The sequence below is a fragment of the Sarcophilus harrisii genome, chromosome 1, assembly GCF_902635505.1.
Source record: "Sarcophilus harrisii chromosome 1, mSarHar1.11, whole genome shotgun sequence".
In the NCBI taxonomy this organism is placed as follows: Eukaryota; Metazoa; Chordata; class Mammalia; order Dasyuromorphia; family Dasyuridae; genus Sarcophilus; species Sarcophilus harrisii.
This window is the reverse complement of record NC_045426.1, coordinates 494654786-494676177: the sequence shown is the minus strand read 5'-3', so window position 1 is coordinate 494676177 and position 21392 is coordinate 494654786. Positions and strand designations below refer to the sequence as shown.

Here is a 21392-nt window from a genome sequence, read left to right as displayed (position 1 = left end):
TACAGATCTAGAAAAAATAATAACAAAATTTATCTGGAAGAACAAAAGATCAAGAATTTCAAGGGAATTAATGAAAAAAAAATGCCAATGAAAATGGTCTAGCTGTGCCAGACCTAAAACTATATTACAAAGCAGCGGTCATCAAAACCAATTGGCATTATCTAAGAAATAGAGTAGTCAATCAGTGGAATAGGTTAGGTTCATAGAACAAAATAGTCAATGACTAAAACAATCTAGTTTTTGACAAATTCAAACACCCCAACTTTTGGGATAAAAACTCACTATTTGACAAAAACTGCTGGGAAAAGTGGAAACTAGTATGGCAGAAAGTAGGCATTGACCCACACTTAACACCATACAGCAAGATAAGGTTGAAATGGGTTCATGATTTAGACAAAAGAGTGATATTATAAGCAAATTAGAAGAACATAGGATATTTTACCTCTCAGATTTATGGAGAAGGAAGGAATTTGTGACCAAAGAAGAACTGGAGCTCATTATCAAACACCAAATAGATAATAGTTTTTGAACAAACAAAACTACTGCAGACAAGATTAGAAGGGAAGCAATAAAGTGGGAAAACATTTTTTTTTACATTCAAAGGATCTCATAAAGGCCTCATTTCCAAAATATATAAAGAATTGCCTCAAATGTATAAGAATTCAAGACATTCTCCAATTGATAAATGGTCAAAGAATATGAACAGACAACTTTCAGATGAAGAAATTGAAACCATTTCTAGTCACTTGAAAAGGTGTTCTAAATCACTATTGATCAGAGAAATGCAAATTAAGACAAATCTGAGGTATCACTACACACACCTTTCAGGCTGGCCTAGAGATGACAGGAAAAGATAATGTTGAATGTTGGAGGGGTTGTGGAAAAACTGGGACATAATACATTGTTGGTGGAATTGTAAACTGATCCAACCATTCTGCAGAGCAATTTGGAACCATGCTCAAAAGGTTATTAAACTGTGTATTCCCTTTGATCCCGCATTGTTTCTACTGGGCTTATGTCCCAAAGAGATCTTAAAGGAGGGAAAGTGACTCACGTGTGCAAAAATATTTGTGTAGTGGCAAAAAACTGGAAACTGAGTGGATGCCCATCAGTTGGAGGACAACTGAATAAGTTATGGTAAATCAATGTTATGGAATATTATTGTTCTATAAAAAATAATCAGCAGGATGATCTCAGAAAGGCCTGGAGAGACTTACAAGAACTGATGCTAAGTGAAATGAGCAGAACCAGGAGATCATTGTACAAGGCAACAGCAAGATTATATGATGATCAATTCTGATGTATATGGTTCTTCTTAACAATGAGACAATTTAGGCCAGTTCCAATGATCTTATGATGATGAGAGCCATCTACACCCAGAGAGAGGTCTATGGGAATTGAGTGTGGATCACAATACAGCATTTTCACTTCTTTTGTTGTTGTTTGTTTGAATTTTATTTTCTTTCTCGTTTTTTGATCTGATTTTTCTTGTGCAGCAAGATGCTTATATTGAATTTACATATATTTTACCATGTTTAACATATTTTTGATTACTTGCCACTTAGGGGAGGGAGTTGGGGGAAAGGAGGGGAATTGGAACACAAGGTTTTTCAAGGGTCAATGGTAAAAAGAGAGAAATTGATTGGAAGTAGGACATTGAAAATTTGGGGCTAGCTTTAAGAGTATTACAATAGTTTTGAGGAGAAGTATTGAGGGCCAGAATTCAGTGGTGACAGTGAGAGTAAAAGGGGAGATGAATGTATCAGAGACTGAAGAGATACGTATTTGCATAAAGGTAGAAAGAAAAGAAAAGTACAGATATATGGGTACTTAAAAATAGCTGACACTGAAATTCATAAAGTGCTATTCACAAAACAATCCTAAAAAGTAGGTAATACATTATGATTCCCATTTTATAAATGAGAATTCTGAGGTTCAGAGAATGAATGACTTAGCCAAAACTATACCACTAATATTTGCTAAAGCAGATCCTCAAACCCTAGCTTTGTAAAGATTTTAGGTCCAGCATTATTTTCACTATTCCAGACATTAGGCCAACAAACAAAAAAGAAGATAATGTATTCTAGTGCAGCTAGATGGCTTAATAGATAGTGTGCCAGGCCTGGAGTCAGGAAGACTCATCTTCCTGAGTTCAAATCTCACATTAGATACTAACTAGCTGTGGACAAATTCCTCATCTGTAAAAATAAGCTGGAAAATGAAATGGCAATCCAATTCAATAATTTCTCCCAAGAAAACCCCAAGACTGAAATACAACTGAACAACAGTAGCAAAGGTGCTATACTTCTATCTTCTTCCTTAATGGTATGAAGTCTGGTTTTGTCTTATATTGGTTTTTTTCCCAGATTCTTTCCCCTGGATCAGAGATCGACCTTATAAGATATTTCCTGATCACTATTTATTGTTATAAGACACACTTTTCTGCTTTAAAAAAGAAGAATGTAATATATTGCCTCTTTATACTTATTTCTTAGAAAATAATTTTAAGAATTATAAACTTAATAACCAGCTGAATTGAATGAAAACAATCAAATGAGCAAAATAAGGAGTAACATCACATACAAAACCATAAATAATTTTTAAAGTTTAGTGAAACAGAAGACTATATATCATACATAAACATTAACAATATAAATAATACAATTTGTTCTTTGTCCCTGTTCAATGTTTTTTCTGCTTGGGAATTCTTTTTGAATTTTATTGGGTCACATTATAGTTTTTCAAGCTATTATATGAATAAATAGAAAAGCAACATGGATAGATTCCAAAGTTGTTGGTGTCCTAGTACATTCATATTTTGGTAGTATTTTATATTTCTTGAATAAAATACTCATCCAAAATATGGCATTTTGTTGGACCTCTATTTGTTTATAAAACAGGCTGGCAAAAGGGTCTGCTTCTAGTGGTTTCTGGGAACACATGCAAATTCATAGGCTTCCTTAAATAATTGAGAATGGATGTGTAAAAAAAAAAATAAAACAACCCACCATGATGTTGTGGAAAAATTCCTGGGGGCAAAATCACAAAAATTGGATTCCATTTCTAGTTCTACCACTTATTAGACATGGGACTCTAATCACTTATCTACTCTATGCCTCAGTTTCCCCATTCCCCCCAGTAAAATTAGAGACAGCATACTGTATTAGCTACAAGTCTTTCCCCAAATTTAGGAAGACTTGTATTCAAATCCCTTTTCTGACACATAGTCTGTGTGATCCTGGGCATTTTATTTAACTTTTCAGCACTCACAGACAATTCCATAAGATAGCAAGTTGCAGAGATGCTATCAAAAGAGCAGTAATGGTTGAGAATTTTTTAAATAAGTTGTTCCCTACATTAATGAGATCACAAGTTTAAAAAATGGTGGTTAGGGGAAAGGGTTTCCCTACCTGCTAAGTTTATTTCAACCTTCTCTGTGTCTCAGCTTTCTTGACTCTAAATGGGAATTCTGAGGATCAAAGGGAAGAACACATGTAAAGCATTTTAAACCACAGGGATGGATCTGTCATTTCATGGGTATAATGATAATGTCCTGAATTAGTTATCTCCTTTTTGCAAAGGAACAGATCAAGTCCAATACCCAAGAAATAAATGTGTGTTCCTGATTATTTCTGGGACAGTGGGTAAAAAGGTAATTTTTTAAAAGCAAGATTTTTTTCAATTTTCTTTTTTCTCAATATATTGAGAGGTTCTTGTTTGGTGGTGAAAGTAGTATGAGAAACAATTCAGTGCTTAAATATGTTCTTGATACTACTTATCCAGATATTTCATTTATAAGAATTTCAGCCACTCCACGTCTTCTCATTCCATGCAGTTTTTGCCTGTGTCTTTCCCAGAATTGTCCTAAGAGGATGCACAGATCCCCCTCAACATCTCTGAAACTTCCTTTTTCCATTTTCATATTTAACTGTAGCACTCAGGTTGTGTATCACTTATGCAGAGGTGCTCTGTATGTGCTTTTTTATTATAAATAATTTTTGTTATAAGGTATTTTTTTCACAATGTATCAGTGTGAAGTGAACTTTTAGTCGTCACTATGCTTGAGCAGCAAAGTTAAGGCTAAAGAACAAGCAATTAATTTGTTGGACCATATCCAATTTATCTTAAACTTCTAGTCCGTGATCTTCCCAGGCTCTCTGGCGGTCTTTGGTGGCAGCCTAATTTTGGAAAGTTAATTAGGGAGGAACACGAGCGCAGTAAATACAGGTTATCGCGCAAAGGGAGACGTTGAGAGATAAACAAACGCTAAAGAGAGAAAGTAGAGAAGAGGATCAAGTTTGTGAAAAGAAAGAACTCTGCAGCTACTACCCCCAGGTTTCTCGCCTCCCTCTCCCCTTGGCTCTGAAAATTGGATGAAAAGGGGAGGAGATGCTCTTGTGAGTTGCGCCTCCTTTCGTTGGGTCGGGTGAGTGAGTGGTATGTGATCTCCAAGTTTTCAGACTGGAAAGAGCCCGGGACGCAGAGCCCGAGCTCAGAGGACTGGCTGACTAGTCGAGAGGAGGACCGGCAACAGGCACGTTTACCAGTCAGCAGCAACAGTCACTTTGGGAAATAATAGCAGCAGCAGAAGTAGCAAGAACAGCAGCAGCACCGTCCCACCGGTGCTTGAACATGGAAGTACAATAAGAAAAAGGACTCGAGCAAACTTCAATCTAAGCGGCGTTTCGAGTCTCTCAGGAGGCTCCTCTTTTCTGTCAACATGAAAGGTCAGGCAAGGAGCGGGGTGGACATGGGGGATGTTGAGGAGTGAGGAGTTTGGGAAGACTCAATCTCTTAGCTTTTCTTGGCTGCCTTCAGACTAAGGGGGGTATCTGTCAGTACCTGGCGGTCCAGCGTTGGGCACAGGCGAGAGAGAGAGAGAGAGAGAGAGAGAGAGAGAGAGAGAGAGAGAGAGAGAGAGAGATACCTGCTTCAGACTCCTGCTAGAGAGCTTAGGAAGCAAGGGAGGGAGGGAGAAAGCCGACTCGGTAGCTATCTCGCATGAACTTCTTGTCCCACTCCTTTGGGGCACCCACGCAAATCGCGTGCGTGGGTGTGCGAGTTCATGTGTACCTTAAAGAGGACTACGCAGCATGCAGACTGGATGTGAATCCTTGGAAGTATTTCTCCCCCAACCTCCCCCTTGTCTCTCTGAAGGAGTTTGAAACCCTAAGTAGTTGTTTACGGATTCCAGTTTCCAACTTTTTAATTGAAAAAATATGGTGAGGAGAGAGGAGTAGTAATAATTCTTCCCAGTCATTTTTTTTTCCTTTAACTTTCTCAAGCATTTCCCAGCTTCTTTCCTATATTTTCGTTTTTCTTCTTTTGGGCAATTTACCAGCCGGGGAGGTTGGTATGTTGCAGTGTGAGTGTGTGTTTGCTCCATGATTTTGTGATGTTCTTGGTGAGCTTTCTAAACATCTGGCAATGATTAGGTGCCAGTGGAGGTTTTTAGCTGGCTTGGGAAATGTATTTGGCATCTTTCTTCATAAGATCCACTGACTGGAAAAATAGCTGTTCTTGGTTTTTATTCTCTTAAAGTTGAAGCTTAAGTTTTACTTGTGTGCTTAAGTTTATTTGATGCACTCATGTGGTTTAGTTGTGACACATTTACTTTAAGGCTCCACTGGAGTGGGTTTCCAGAAGTTTTGTTTACGGAAGTATCAGATAATATCTTACCTTAAAAAAACTGAGTAACAAGAAGGATTTTGCAAAGCATCCTTCTGTTTAGGGGAAATTTGGGGTTTTGTCAGCAGGATCATGATTTATATCTCAGATAAATAATTACAGCGTGGGCATCAAAGGAAATTGTTTAGATGTTAGCATGCAATTGTATATACATGAGATTCAAGTTTCCTTTTTTGTTTTGTTTAAGACAACACATTTCAATAAACATGCAAGCAGGCACCAGTTCAGAGCTCAAATTAGGTAGCTGGATGCTTAAAAATGCCATCCGGATACAGTTACATTGAGTTTCCAGAACTCAAAAGACTAGTGATGTGATCACTTATTCGTTTGCCAGACTTGCTGTCTAAAGGGTGGAGCTTGGTAAGCCCACACACACTTTTAAGGAAACTTTTGGCACTGTGAAGACTCACTCTTCTAAAAAGCAACCATACCATATTGTTAAGTGACAATTTTACATGAATTATTCTACTTTCCCTTGTTATTTTAGTCCCTACCTTCCTTAGATTTCCTATAGAGACTTACCACAACCCAAGTAAAGAAAACTCTCTAAAAGGGAACTTTTTTTCTAGAGTATAGTAGCTCCAGGATTATGTTTTCTCATGTTAGTAATAGGCCTGGTATCATTTAATCAGTTACCAAAAGGGGGAGTGTTCAGATTGCTAAATGTTCCTTTTGTTATCCATTCATGTCCGTTTGGAACAGAATTCACTCTTTCCTTTGCTTATCACCAAAGGCAGAAAGCATGTTTATCACCATGGCTTTCAGACTTTGCAGCCTGAGGACCACTTTGGCAGGGCAAATCACCAGCTCCCATGTACCCCAGGTCCTCCTATTTTTTCTGAAAAATTACAAAGAAAAGGCTGGGCTTTTTATAGAATATAGAATAACCATTACATTTTAAATGGGTTTGTCGGTGTTCTTTGTAGTTGTGATTCTACTCTTGTTTAAAAAATGTATTTTCTCACTTTCTCTTCAAAAAAACCCAACTAAATAATTGTTTTAAGAAGATTTGCATTGAAATTGGACTAGCCTACAAAAAATCAGAAGAATCTTTACCCACTGTGCAATCACAGCCAGTTTCCTTTGTGGTGAAATTTGAGGGATGTCTAAAGGTTTCTTGTCCAAAAACATCTCTCCCACTTGACTGCCTAATGGTAGGACCTGAAATTATTCATACTTTGTATAAGACCTTATGTGAAAGGTCTCTGTTAAATTGTAAATATCATCTGGGGAATTAACTCTTTTGGCCATTAACATATCAGCTTGAATTAATTTATTGGAATTGTCTTAGCAGAGAGAAGCGGACATAAGTCAAACACACTAGAGATACAAAATGGGAACTAGAAACTGAAAAGTCCAGAGCATGGGACACTCATAGGAGGCACTACCAGGGGTTGCCTATTTGGAAAAGGACCAAGTGTTCTAGCAGACTGCAAACATAATATGAATAAGCAATGAAATAGTGAAGCTGAAAGAGCTAATTCAGTTTTGGACTGGGTTAATAAACACAAAATGTTCAAAGCCAGAGAAGAAATGGCTCTGCTATACTCTGTCCTGGTCAGATCACATATAAAATATTGTTCAAGGTGCCACATTTTAGGAGAGACATTGATAAGATGAAAATTTTCCAGAGGAGTGTGGCAAAGATGATGAGAGAACTAGAAACCAAGAGGAAACATGAAGTTCAGTTGAAAGAACTAGGGATATTTAACCTGGAGAAAAGAACTGAAAAGGAGCTGGGGGGGAGTGAGGGGAGGGGAAGGGAGATGATAGATGTCTTTAAAGGTGTTAAATGTCATTGAGAAGGATTAGATTTTTTTTTTTCTGTTTGATCCCATAGGGCAGAACTAGGAGCAAACACTTCCTTACAATTTTCATGATTCATTCATTTCAATTGTATCTCACTCTGTCACCCCATTTTGGGGTTTTCTTGGTGAGGATATTGGAGTGGTTTGCCATTTCCTTCTCCAGCTCACTTTGTATGATAAGGAAATGGAGGCAAACAGGGATTAAGTAACTTGCCTAAAATCACATAACCAATAAATGTTTGAGTCTAGAGTTGAACTCAAAAAGATGAATCTTAAAAAAAAAGGTTTTTTGCTTTTTTTGTTGGTTTGTTTTGAGTTCCAAATTCCATTCCTCCATACCTCCTTCTTTCTCCTCCTCTCTCCCTGAGATAGTAAGCAATCAGATAAAGGTTGTAAATGTGCAATCATATAACAAAAAACTCCTAACTAGAGCAGTCAAAAAATTGAATGAACTGGTTTAGGGAATAGTGAACTGCCCATCACTGGATTAAGATTAAACAGAGGTTTGATGATCATTTGCCAGGAATATTAAAGTCATTAATCATGATTTGGTAGATGTTAGTCTCTAAGATCCTTCCCAAATCAAGAATTCTATGATTCTATACAAGTTAGTATAACCCTGAAAATTCAGGGGCAACTTAAAGAACCCTTAGATTTGATGGGAAAAGTAGCTGATAGAAATGGAATATGAAAATAAGGATGCAATGGTGTTAAAGGCAAACTTTGCCTGTTTACAATTTTCTTAGTTTTATCCTTTGCGTGTCATTTGAGAACCAAAAAAGCTAATGTGAGCTTAGGTTCCATTAAGAGAGGCTTAAGGTCAGGGTGGGAGTTGCCAGACTTGTTAACAGAGTAATTCCAAAGTGGAACAAGCTTCAGTGGGAGGTAGCAGTTTCCCCTTCATTGAAGTTCTTGAGGCAAAGGCTAGATGGCAAATGCAAGTATGCTCTAGAGGGCATTCTCTCTCTCTTTTTTTCAAGGTATGGACTGGATGGTTTCTGAGATCCCTTCTAAATATGAAACTCTGTTCTTATGTGAAATATTGGTACTGAATTAGAGATTCAGATGTAGGACTGACATTGGCCTCTACTTATTTTAGACATGCTCATAACGGCATAGAATTCTTCCCCCTTCCTTTGAATTCAGTGCTTGGTTCATAGTCTTCTGCTTTTCTCAATCTCTTATCCTAATATAAGGGGACTTCATCACCATATGGGTGCTCCCTCAAAAACCCTAATTTCCCTGTTACTCAATCTACTGAATTTCTTTAACTTACTTTTACTTTTCATTTCAGCTATATAGAGAGATATGTGCAAGCAAGAAAGCCTTGTTTGCCACAACCCATAAATGTCTTACTTCCTTGTCCATACTCTCAAAAATGTTTTTTATCTGATCACAGTCTTTTATCAGTCTGTCTTTCCCTATGCAATCCCTAACTCCGATTTTCATCCTTAGCATGGCATCAATTAAACCTTCCCCAAGAGGTTTCTGGAGCCAAATTGAACTGACTCCAGAGAACCAATTATTAAATTTTCAACATAAGTATTTATACCTCAGAAATTGTTAAACGATATAAATCAAGGTTTGATTCATTGTTTTGTTGGTTTTAAGAAAATGATATAAACAAATATTGATCATTAAATGTAAATAAAATTAAATTAAATGTAAATATACTCAATATATTTTTAAAGAGAATGACTTTTTAAACATTTACTTCCACATCCATTGATCCACCACTTCTGTTATTTCTCAAAACCTTCCTCTCACATTATACTCTCCTTCCTTCCCTTGGTGAACTAATTTAATTCCCTTTGGTGAATCAATTCAACTTTATATTGACCTCTGCTCTTGAATCCCTTCCTTCCTTGTACTGTCACCAATCAAATCTTGTTAAACTCCAATACTGTATTACTCACATCATGTATTACCTTCCCTGCTATTCTTGTGCTGCTTAAGTAGAGCTAAAGCCAATCATAAAACTGCTCACTGGGTCCATTATGAATTTATGTTATCAATCTCAATTAGATCAGATGAGGAAAATATTCTATTCCTCCCTAATTGATTTGTTATTCCCACTCTCCCCAGGGTTGTTTCAAATCTTCTGATCCCTCTTCAAATAATGCACTAAACCCTCTTCCTCCATTCTCTCAAGTAAAAATTTCCCCTTCTACTTCACTGAAAAATTTGAGGACATTTAGAAGAACTCCACTTTCTCCCTTCCTCATCTGATGTCATTCAAACATGCCCCTACTATTTCTCCTCCTCACATGAAGACATAGCCTTCTCCTTGCCAGGACCAGACCCTATACATGTAGGTGGTGGAGTTAGGATCACATAGGAGGGATAGTTGGGACCAAACTCAAAACCTCTTCGAATACTTACTATTTTCCATGTCGTTTGTCTTTATGTAAAAGAGGGATAATGATCCATGTCATTGACTTAATTTATCCTGATTTTTCAAAATGTTCTTTATGACATCTTTGTTGAAAAAAATTTTTTTTCTTAACGCTCTGATAGGTCCAAAAATTGGAGCTGTTTGATGAAACCGAGGCATAATCAATTCTCCATTATCTTTATAAATGGAGAGGACTACAAAAATGATAAGTAATTTTAAATAAATCAGCCAAGTAACAAACAGTTATTAGGTATCTACTATGTACTGGACTTTTTGTTGAGTATTGGGAATACAAAACCAATTTCAAAATTTCACATACAAATTTAGCCTAAGTTGCATCATGATAAATTTTTTGTTAAAACAGATTTATCTTCCTAATTAAGTTTTCCTGTAAATAAATCATTAAAGAATCATTTTATGTACCTTAAGTAAATACCAAAAAATGGTTGAGTTACAAGGAGAGAGTTGGGAATTCAAAATCTGCTACTGATATTTTCCAGGTCAATAATTTACTTGAGAGTTCCTCTAAGCTAAAGACAAAAACAATAGCTAGCAATTAGCAATATTGCCAATGCAGTTATTGAAATTTCTTTTGTCTTTTAATGACTAACTCATGACTCAGGAATCCAGAATTTCATGAATATTTATCATTTCCAGAATCATAGAATCCAATATTAACCCTGTAAAACAGTCTTAAATTAAAGTGTTAAGGTAAAGCATGCTTTAACCATACATAAAAACCAATAGGCCCCTCAAGAATTATACTGCCAAAGAAAATTTAGCTCCTATGTTCTTCTACTGCCTTTTTAAGGTACATATTTGGTTTTCTAGTTCTGATGTTTAAATCTGGTTGTCATATTTAAGATAACTAATATTTTTCAATGAAGGATATTTGCACACTCCTCCTATGAGTAACATCAACACCAGTCTACTGAGTTCAGCAAACAGCTATCTCCATTTCTATTTCCTCTATCCCTGGAATAACTAGTAGCAAAACAATTACATCATTATAAATTTGCAAAGAGCAAATGATATATTGTGTTGCTGGGATTCTGGGATTCTTTTAAATTGATTAAAACATGAAGTGCTTCATAAATTGATAGCCAGGTACATTCCCCCAGTATGGAACCATGTTTGTAAATCTTGCTAAGATTTTCTGATAACTATTCACAGCCCTTACTAAAGGATCTCTGATTCTTCTAAAGTAAGGTATGCAATTCCTAAATTACATTCTCCAGTTCTGACTTTGGGGATGTTTGTGAGTTATGATGCAGCATTTGTTGCCTAAGAGACAGCTGAAAACAACTGCCACACATTACAACATCCATATAGAACCACTGGACTAATTTAACACAGTAGAGGAAAGACATTGCTATTAAAACATGGTGTTCAGCCACATATTTTTGTGCTTTTGCATATAAACATGTTTGAAATGCTGTTTGGTTATAAAGAGTTTTAACATGCATCAGTAAATGGTGTGCTTCCCCACCCTTTTCTCCCCTTTGTCTACCTTCCCTGCAATTCTGAATTCATCATCCTTTGCTCTTCCAGGGCTTGTCTAAGATTTTTGGATTGTTTAAGAAAAAGCACATGAAAAGGCTATTTCTCTATAAGTCTAAGGGAATGATGTTAGATAAGAGGAAAACTATTAAAAAAAAAAAAAAAAAGAAAGCCTTTTCCTTCACTGTGGAGGGAAAGATTAAGAAGTGGAGGCAGTGCATTGAGCTCTTATTTTGATAAGCAAACTTTTGCAAATGAGGAAACAAGTCCAGAAGAAGTAAGTGGGAGTTGTTCAAAATCTTTGCTTGGCAAAACCAAGACTCCAAGCCAAATCCAGTGATTCCAAACCCAGTCGTTTTCCTTCTACACTGCTCTGGGTAAAGACATTAATCCTTTTGTCATTAGAAATGACTCCCTTAGGCAGAATTTAGGCCTGAATCAAGTACAATTCATTTCATAGGAGGTTGTGTTTACTGATGAATGAATAAATGTGGATAGCCATCACCACTGAAAACAATTTGAGCATAAGCAGTGCTGACAGTTTTGCCTTGAAAAACTTAAATATTGTCAGCAGTTAAATTTCCAGACATAAATCATAACACATGGTGGGTGATCAGTAAGAAACATAAATTGATGATGATGAAGGTCAGTAATATATCTTTTATATGTTTATATATGTGTAATATTGTATGTACATGTATACACAATCTCTAGAAATACAGAATTTCTGTATTCTTGTTAGCAGACTTCTTCCTAACTATACAAACCATCTAAAACTGGTGGGAAGTAAAAATGTAATTTTAAGTAACTATATGATTTTCATTTAATTAAATGGAATGTAAACAGCCAAAACTAGTGTGTGCTTTGAAAATGTCCTGTAGATTATTTTAGGGGAATAAAACTTGATATTTAAAAAGGCATAGCAACGAATGCCAACACAACTAGAAATTAATATTACAGAATTAAACTACCAGTGAATTCATATGAATACCCAATAACTAATGTAGATATTTAGACGTATCATGAAAATTAAGTCAATATTCCTTTTTGGTATTTGTAATTGGTAGAGGACATGAAAAACCAATCATCTGACTCAAACTTCAAAACATCAAAAGTCCATTTTACTGAGTTTTTAAATGTACAGTATTACCCTGTGTCGGGGAGATAATACTTGATCAAAGAGGTCAAGAATTTGAAATTCAAAGTAAATCACTGGTTTATCTCCCATGAAGATTTATGGAAATTTCTTCACTTTTCTGGCCCTGGGTTTTTGTTTTGCAACACAGGAATCTTACAAAGATATTTTTAAAGGAAATGATGATCCATTATATCCCCAGTGTCTTGTACATAATAGGTTTTTAATAATACTATTTTAATGATTGATTGAATGAATGAATTAATGAATAGGAAGGAGCTTGTCTGCCACAGAATATAAGAGGAAAACAATCTGGAAAGTTAGATCAGAACTAGATTGTAAAATGTCTAATTGTAAAATTTGGAAAATTCTATAATCAGTGAGGAAGCAATAAACTTTTATGTGCAGAGGATAAGTAATAAAGTGTGATTTTTTTCTATTTAATATTAAAATATTCAAATCTATACTCTTTTTACTCAGTCATTTTGCATTCTTTATAAAACACAGTGACATTTTATTTCTAAAGTTAGGTCCTATTTTTGCAGTATTCTTTTCCTTAGTATAACTAAATTTGAGCTATTTATCTTTTTTCCCCTGTTCTGGAACATTTTCCATGTTTCCATTATAATTATAATGATAATGTCACTATCATTTGTTATACTTTCGTTATACCTAATAACTATAGCATTATTATTACTTATATTTCCTTTATTATAACTTTAATTTCTAATTGAATTACAAATAAAATGCTGGATCCTATCATATAAGACAAGAAATAACAACCTACAGAATAGCAAAAACTGATTAAGTTAGTGGCAATCAGAGAGATGTTAAAATCCCCTTGGGATGGTCGGTGCACAGGTTCTCCATGAAAGAATTCATGAAACCTGAAATATTAATTGGAAAAAATGAAAGTTTATTGTTGGACAGGAAGCCAGTTTTGCTAAGAGACTGACTTCTATAGCGTCAAAATCCTATTAGGGAAATGGAGTCTGACACTGAGAAGAGAATGCCTTCTCGGCAGGCAGGGTCCTAGCAAGCTGCTTGAGACCTTCCGCAAGGAGTGAATTTAGAAACTACCCTTTAAAAGGGGTCTTGAGACTTCAGGTTGAAAAGGAAGCCAAGTTCCCATCGGTATCTGGCCCAGATCTCCTATTGGAATTAACAACACTTCAAAGGGATGCTTTTTAACCAAGATTTCTAATTGAATCAAAGGGTCTGGCAACCCCAAAAGATAACTTATCTGGGGGGAGACTCCAAAAGGGATCACAGATCAAAAGGGAACACAGTTTCAGAGTGATAATCTTAAAGGGAACAGTTTCCTTCCCCCTTCAAAACCATTTTCCTGAGGTCTGTATTTGACATATGGAAAACCAGCTTGATGGCATGAATACAGTGCTAGACTTGAATTAAGAAGACATGAGTTCAAATTCCCCCACTGATACTTATAACTTATTAGCCAAGGATAAGTCTTGTAAGTTCTCAAAGTCTGTTACTTTATCTATAGGAGGAGGGTAATAGTGATTATAGCACCTACATTGTGGGGTTGTTTTGGGTACTGAGTTGCCAATAAATTATGTAAGGAATTGGCAAAATCCAGAGCACTATCAGATATTACCAATTTCTCCAACATCTCAAGGATTTATAATTTCATCATTGTGGATATTCCTGCTGATGTTGATTATATCTGCTCTAGATCTTAGATTATTTTAAAACTTCTGTGTGGTCACTTTTTATTTTTCAAATTACATGAATCTAATAGGACAAAAATGATTAAGTTAAAAAGAATCTAAAATATCTAATTTTAACCTTTAGGAGCAAACCAACCTCTCTAAAATGTACCATTTGAATGTGGGAGGTGGTGGTTGTTGTCATTGTCCTAGTCCTTCTTTCTTTCTTGAAGAGGACCCAAATGACATCACTATGTGGGAGATGGGAACAAAGAGATTTAACAAAGAATTCACTTGAATTGGGTTTCATAAGCCCAGTTTGGACTCTTCATTTGCACTTATTTGGAGGGATATAGCTCTTGGCTTTTAGCAGAATTGTTTAGATAATCTAAAAATTAGGTTAAGTGATTTTAAAAGAAAACACATTTATCAGTTTTCCACCATAGAATATATTTCTAACTACATAGCATTTGTGTCACAGAGGCACATCATTGTTTTAGATTCTTCTGCTAAAGTCTTCTTGCATTGTGGAACTTTGATAGGCTTTTCAACTACTACTTTGATAGGCTTTTCAACAACTAGACTGACCCACTCTCATTCATAACCTTGTTGAGTTAATCCATATTCCCAAAATCTATTCCATTATCCTGTGTGGCTCCCTATGTCTCCTGAGCCCTTATTTGGATGATCTGTTTGTAAAGGAGCTATAGGAAACCAGTCTTCTTGATTTTTGAGTGTGAGCATCTTGACAAGGACAGCAGGAATAGGAGCCAGGACATTAACATCCCTTTAAATATGGTGTAACATTACTGAGTTTATATCCTAAAGAGATCTTAAAGAAGGGAAAGGAACCTATATGTGCAAAATGTTTGTGGCAACCTTTTTTGTAGTGGTTAAAAACTGGGAACTGAATGGATGCCCATCAATTGGAGAATGGCTGAATAAATTGTGGTATATGAATGTTATGGAATATTATTGTTATGTAATAAATGACCAACAGAATGATTTCAGAGAGGCCTGGAGAGACTTACATGAATTGATGTTGAGTAAAATAAGCAGAACCAGGAGATCATTATATACAGCAGCAAGAAGACTATACAAAGATCAATTCTGATGGAAGTGCCTCTCTTCAACAATGAGATGATTCAGACCAGTTCCAATTGTTCAGTAATGAAGAGAATCATCTAAACCAAGAGAGAGAACTATGGGAAATGGGTACAGACCACAACATAACATTTTTACTTTTTCTGTTATTGTTTGCTTGCATTTTTGTTTTCCTTCTCAGGGTTTTTTTCTTTCTTTCTAGATCCAATTTTTATTGTGGAACAAGATAACTGTATAAATACGTATACATATATTGGAGTTAACATATACTTTAACATATTTAACATGTATAGGATTACCTGCCATCTAGGGGAAGGAGTGGGGGGGGGGGAAGGAGGGGAAAATTTGGAACAGAAGATTTTGCAAGGGTCAATGTTGAAAAATTACCCATGAATATGTTTTGTAAATAAAAAGCTATAATAAAAAAATATAATGTAACAGACAAGAATCTAAGTGACTTGGTCATCTGTCCCATTGATAGACAAGGTTTTTCATTTAATTGTAGAGCAACCTAAGCCTCTCATTAATTCAACTGACAGGGTTAGTTAAAAAGGATAGAATACTAATTATTTCTTTTTGTCAACAAATTTTGACATACAACATACTATTGTGGATCCATGTGGCAGAAATACCAATTCACTTGTTTAATCAGGGCATCCTTATCCAATCTCCTTTACTTCCTCTCAGTGAGTAGGATTGGCAAAATACAAGATTAAAGAAAAGTATTCATTCTTAAGATGTTTTCTCACAATAAATGAGTACTCCAAGTACACCATCTGACACATCAGGGCATTTCAGACAAGCAACTGGGCCTTTGGGAAGAAGGGGTCATTATTTTCTGGATCAGTTGGTCAGTCAATAAACATTTTAATTTCTTACTAATGGTTGGGCATTGGACTAAGCTCTGGATCATTGAAGTGGTGCAGTTTTATATCAGTTAATCAAATAATTTATCTTCTAAACTCATTCTAGGATCACAAAGGAACCCAGTAGAAATAAAGAACAAATAAGTAAATTATGGTAACTGAGTATATTTATGAGATGTAATCATGATAAATAATCATTTTCTTAGAGCCCGCAAAGCCCTAGATATTATATGATAAGGTTTAATTTTTCTCATTAAATGAATGTGATTTTAAAAAGCAATAAAGTCTATGCTGGTAAATACTGACCATACAACCACACCTAATTTAAACATTATAATGGAAAGTCTTAAGAATTTAGTCCTCATAGACTAGGGAAGCAACAGTCCACTGGAATGTGAAGCATTTATATTTATTTGTATCTAGGAGGAGGATTTTAGGCTATTTAGAAGATAGCTTGGCCTACATAACTTTTAAGGTTCAGTTGTTTCTAAATTTGTCTAAAACTTTTTTCTTGTTAAGTGACCAAAAAATTCCACACAACAAGGAAATTACTTGTGCTTCTCTGGTTCGTCATATACTTTCATTGGATAAGCAGAGCAATAAAAAGAAAAAACACTGGACATGAAGTCAAATGACCTTTTTCTTCTCTTGTGCACTTGTACCTTGTAGAGCCATTGTCTTCCATTTCTCTGTTCTTTCTGCTGCCATGTTGCTGCCTTTCCAGTAAATCATCCGGCTGATAAAATTCATCTTCCAAATGGCATAGGTCTACTGGTCAAAAAAAGATTCAGTGGCTCCCTATTACCTTTAAGATAAAATATAATTCTTTAATGTGGACTTAAGATCCTCTCAAAATTGGCTCCAACCTTCCTTTTCAACTTTATTTCAAAACATCCTCCTCTGGTCACTCAACATTCCAGATTGGCTTGCTAGTTTTTCTGGAGCACTGTCCAGCTTTATCCTGCCTCTGTGCTTTGATAGAAGCCATCCCCTATGAATGGAATAGATTCCTTTCTTATCTTTGTCTTTTGGAATCTTTCTTTTCTTTCAAAGCTCAGCTCCCATGTCATTTCCTCCATAAAGATTTCCATTATTCCCTAGATCACTGGTATTAAACTCAAATAGAAACTCATATCAAATAAGATCAATAATCTATACATACAGAGTCTTGCTGTTCTATAATGACTTGGTTTTGAAATATTTTTTTGTTTTCTTGTATTTTTATTTATTTTGCTAAATGTTTCCCACATATATATTTATGTCTGACTCAGGCCATACTAGAGAGTGTTGTGAGGAGTGCTGGCTTGCAAGATTGTGTGTTTGCTACCTCGACCTTTGATGAGGTTGATTTCTTTCCGACTCTTCTTTGCCCTGGTGTTATAAGTGGATACTTGTAGCATCTCCAGCCATGCAGTAGATAATAAAGTTAGTCCTTGAAGGCAAGAATGTTTCATTTTTTAATTTTTATGTTTCCATAGTAGAATATTCTGATTTGCTCATAAACAATAAATATTTGCTGAATGATGCACAAGACTTTCCCTGATCCTTGAAGGTAAAGTGATCACTTCCTTTCCTTCCCCCAAGTCTATCTTGCTACTTTTTGATTTCTTCTCTATACTGAATACATTCTAATTAGTATTATAATTATTTGCATATATGTTTCATTCACCTACTTAGCAATTAGAAGTGTCTTTTTCCATCTTTGTATCTCTGTTTGATACAATGCTTTGCATATCATTGGAATTTAATAAATATTTCTTGAATTGATCAAAAGCTCTGCCATTTACTAACAGCATAATTGTGAGTCATTTAACCTCTGAATCTTTTCTCATCTCTAAAATGGGAATACTATTACTAATTCTTAGAGTGGTTGTGAAGAAAGCTTTGAATGTGTCAGTAAAAGTATTGGAAGAGTGGCAGGCTATTCAGGAAACTAATCTAAAAAAGATTATCTGAACTAGCTATCTGTATGTCTGTCTCTATCATATATTAAATAAATGTAAACTATTAGTAATATTTCTAGACATTTTTAATGACTTGAAACTCCCTATCTTAGGGAAGAAGATTAAGAGAGCTGTAATTACAGCTTTCTCTGACATCTACTGGAATTTATATTAGGTGCGTTGGATGTGAGAGTACCTTTAGAAAATATGGTCTGTATTCATCCATGTTCAACATATCTGAAGGGAAGAATGCCCATAAAATCAATCAAATTAAAATATTCTAATCACGTAAGCAGATACTTAATGAATCATATTTTCACTTCCACACTGTCTTCCACTGCTAACATATCAATTTTCTATCTCTGGTTTTCTTATAGACGATTTTGCAGAGGAGGAGGAGGTGCAGTCCTTTGGTTACAAGAGGTTTGGTAAGTAATGAATACCATCTCTCCTTCCTTGTGTATTGATGTTGAGACAGAGTAAAGAACTGTGGAATAATCAGAACAAGATCAGCATTGGGTGAGAGAAAAGCAGAGATTTTTCTGATGGACTTCTCTGGTTCTTGGGATCTGTTTTATATTTACTTGACAATGGGATGTCCATCAGTGGCTGATGTTACTGGAACTGGTGCCAGTAGATGAGCTATGGTGGATATGTTCAAGGGAGATGTATCTTAAGAGAAATGCATTCTGGAGGAGGGGGATAAACTTCTAACAACTGTAACAACTATAAAAGTAGCAACTAAATAAAATTAGGATGATGGAATCTCCAAGGGGCTATTCACTGAAAGTAAGATTGACATTTTAGCTAGATGAAGAAGTAGTAAAGATGGGATAGGTAAACTTTCAACAAGATAGAAGTTAAACAAGAGAGATTTCTTGATTCAGCTGTTAAGAGAATAGCTACATTTCCCATATGTGATCTGCTATTCATTTCTCACCCAAACCCCAATCATTATTATTTCAGTTAACATCAACATATCAATAGTATGTTCCTTCATGTTTCTTGAGCAGTATGCAAACTGGAAGTCATAAATCAGATAGCCATGAAGACACTCTCTGTCTTGAGATGCATTTCATGGATTCTCTACTTTGATTTTTCAGATTTGTAAAAAAGCAAACAAAACAAAACAAAAACCCAAAACCATTCCAGGTTTTTAAAGAAAGTTCAAGGAAAAGCAAATTCTTTCTGTCCAGATGATTTTTTGGTGGGTGGTATGAAAGAGAGAGAAAAAGAAAGAAAGACGGAGGGGAGAGGGAAGGAGAGAGGAAGGGAGAGAAGGAGAGGGGGACAGGAAGAGGTGAACAGAGAAAGAGGGGGAGAGAGAAGGAGAGAGAAAAGGGGAGAAATGAGGAGAGGGGGAAGACGAGAGAGAGAAAAAATAGAGAAAAGAAGAGATGGAGACAAAGATAGGACATAAACTAAGAGGCAGACTACTCTTATTAAAGATAACTACTTTTTACCTTTTTTTCCTTCTAAATATCTCTTCCTAAGTATAATGAATCCACTCCTACTTTTTTTCTTCCTTTATCTCTTTTTGAGTAAATAGTGCTTTTAAATTGGAAGACAGTAGGATCATCAAACCCACAGTTCCTTCATAAGCACACAAGTGGGATAGTATATTCTTCTGCTCATACTGAACCTCTCTCTACCCCTGACCAGGATTACAGAGTCAATATTTCTGGCATGTGTCATTGTATTATTCGTTTTAGGAGTTCACTGAAGTGGGGGGAGAAGTGAGAAGTGAGGGAGGATGAAGATGAAACCAGAAATTATTAAAGGAAGCATTTGAAAAGAGAAAAATAACTAGGCAGATAAGGGGGAAAAAGCAGCAGTGATTGGTAGAAAGGCAGATACAAAATACAAGAGGGAAAAGGCAATTAGGGGAAAAAAATTGAGATATCTGTGAGCTTAGAGTATCACCAAAATTATTTTGAACAGTGAACAAAAAGAATTCCTTTGGCATTATTGACTTTGAGAGAATTTTTATTTACTACTTGCTGGAGAAAGGTTTTATTGCTCTTAAAATTGCAGAAGATTAGTAGGGGTTTTATAAAAAGCAAGGGAAAAAGTAAAGAAGAATCTGGAAGGATTAAATTTATAATAAATTAAGAACTAAATATGAGAATAGAAGTTTCTAAACAGTGATGACTAAAGGGAGAAATGATAATAGCATATGAATATTTGAATAGTGAAAAGTTAAAGGAATGACCACTTATAGGGAAGAGTGGGATGAAGTTATGAATGGGAAAATTAGATCAGGATTATTTTTAGATAAATTAATGAGTGTTCCATTCAAGATAAAGTTCAATTTTACAGATAGAAGGGATCTAAGACTTTATGTAATCCAGTCCTTTCATTTTACTGAAGAGGAAACTGAAGCCCAGTGGGAAGTGATCTGACTTCTCTAAGGTTAGAAAAGGTATTGTGCTTCACCAATGCTGAGCAAAGTGCCTGGCACATAGTAAGCCCCTGACATAAATGTTTGTTTACTAAATAAAACTGATGTAACCTATACTCAGTATATATACTATAACATGTCAACATGTCAGCATGCTATGAGCTTTATATATATATATTTATATATATATATACATGATTTCAATATACATATATATTCAATATATTTCAATTCAGTAATACATATATATGTGTGTATATATATATTGATTTCAATAAGTAATCATAGAATTATTCAGATATTGGATAACAAGCAGAATGTAGGATAGGGGATGGAATGCTGGAGAGCAGTCAGAAAGACTTGTTTCATATATTTACTAGCTGTCTTAATCTCTTTGTGTCTCAGTTTCCTCATCTGTAAAGCAAGGGGATTAAGCAAGAGATGCAAAAAGAAAATGAGAGGGTTAAACTTAATGGTCTCTAACATCCCTTCTAGTTATAAAATCTATGATTTGTTTACTATCGAGAAATTTTTTCTCCCTTCTGAGACTCAGTTTCCTCTTCAATGGGAGTAGGGAACTAGATCAGATGATATCCTAGGTTCTTTCCATCTGTGTCATTCTAGGAATGACTAATCAATCTTAGGCTTATCCTGGCCATTTTCTGAGTTCCCATTACTTGTTAGTACATTTTTCTGAACAAAAAAAGCTAAAGTGTAGTGAGACTGAAAAAGACCAATTTGCCATTTGTTAGTTTCTAAAAAGCTTAAGTGAGAGAAATGTAGAAGGAATAACTATCTGGAATTTGGAAATTTCTGTTGATTTCAATTATCAACATATCCTGACCCTGATGAGACTGGATAGAGAGTATTTATGTAAGTTAT

The 21392-nt window shown here is 35.3% G+C and overlaps 1 protein-coding gene across 1 annotated transcript in view; it reads left to right on the top strand.

Annotated features, from left to right (window-relative positions):
• The first annotated feature begins 4435 nt into the window (after window positions 1–4435).
• COLEC12 (collectin subfamily member 12) overlaps window positions 4436–21392 on the top strand; it is a 212618-nt gene continuing 195661 nt past the window's right edge. The window contains exons 1-2 of the mRNA XM_023496209.2: window positions 4436–4727; window positions 18487–18537. Coding sequence (XP_023351977.1) covers window positions 4721–4727; window positions 18487–18537 — 58 coding nt within the window. The 5' untranslated portion in view covers window positions 4436–4720. The remainder of the gene's footprint in view (window positions 4728–18486; window positions 18538–21392) is intronic.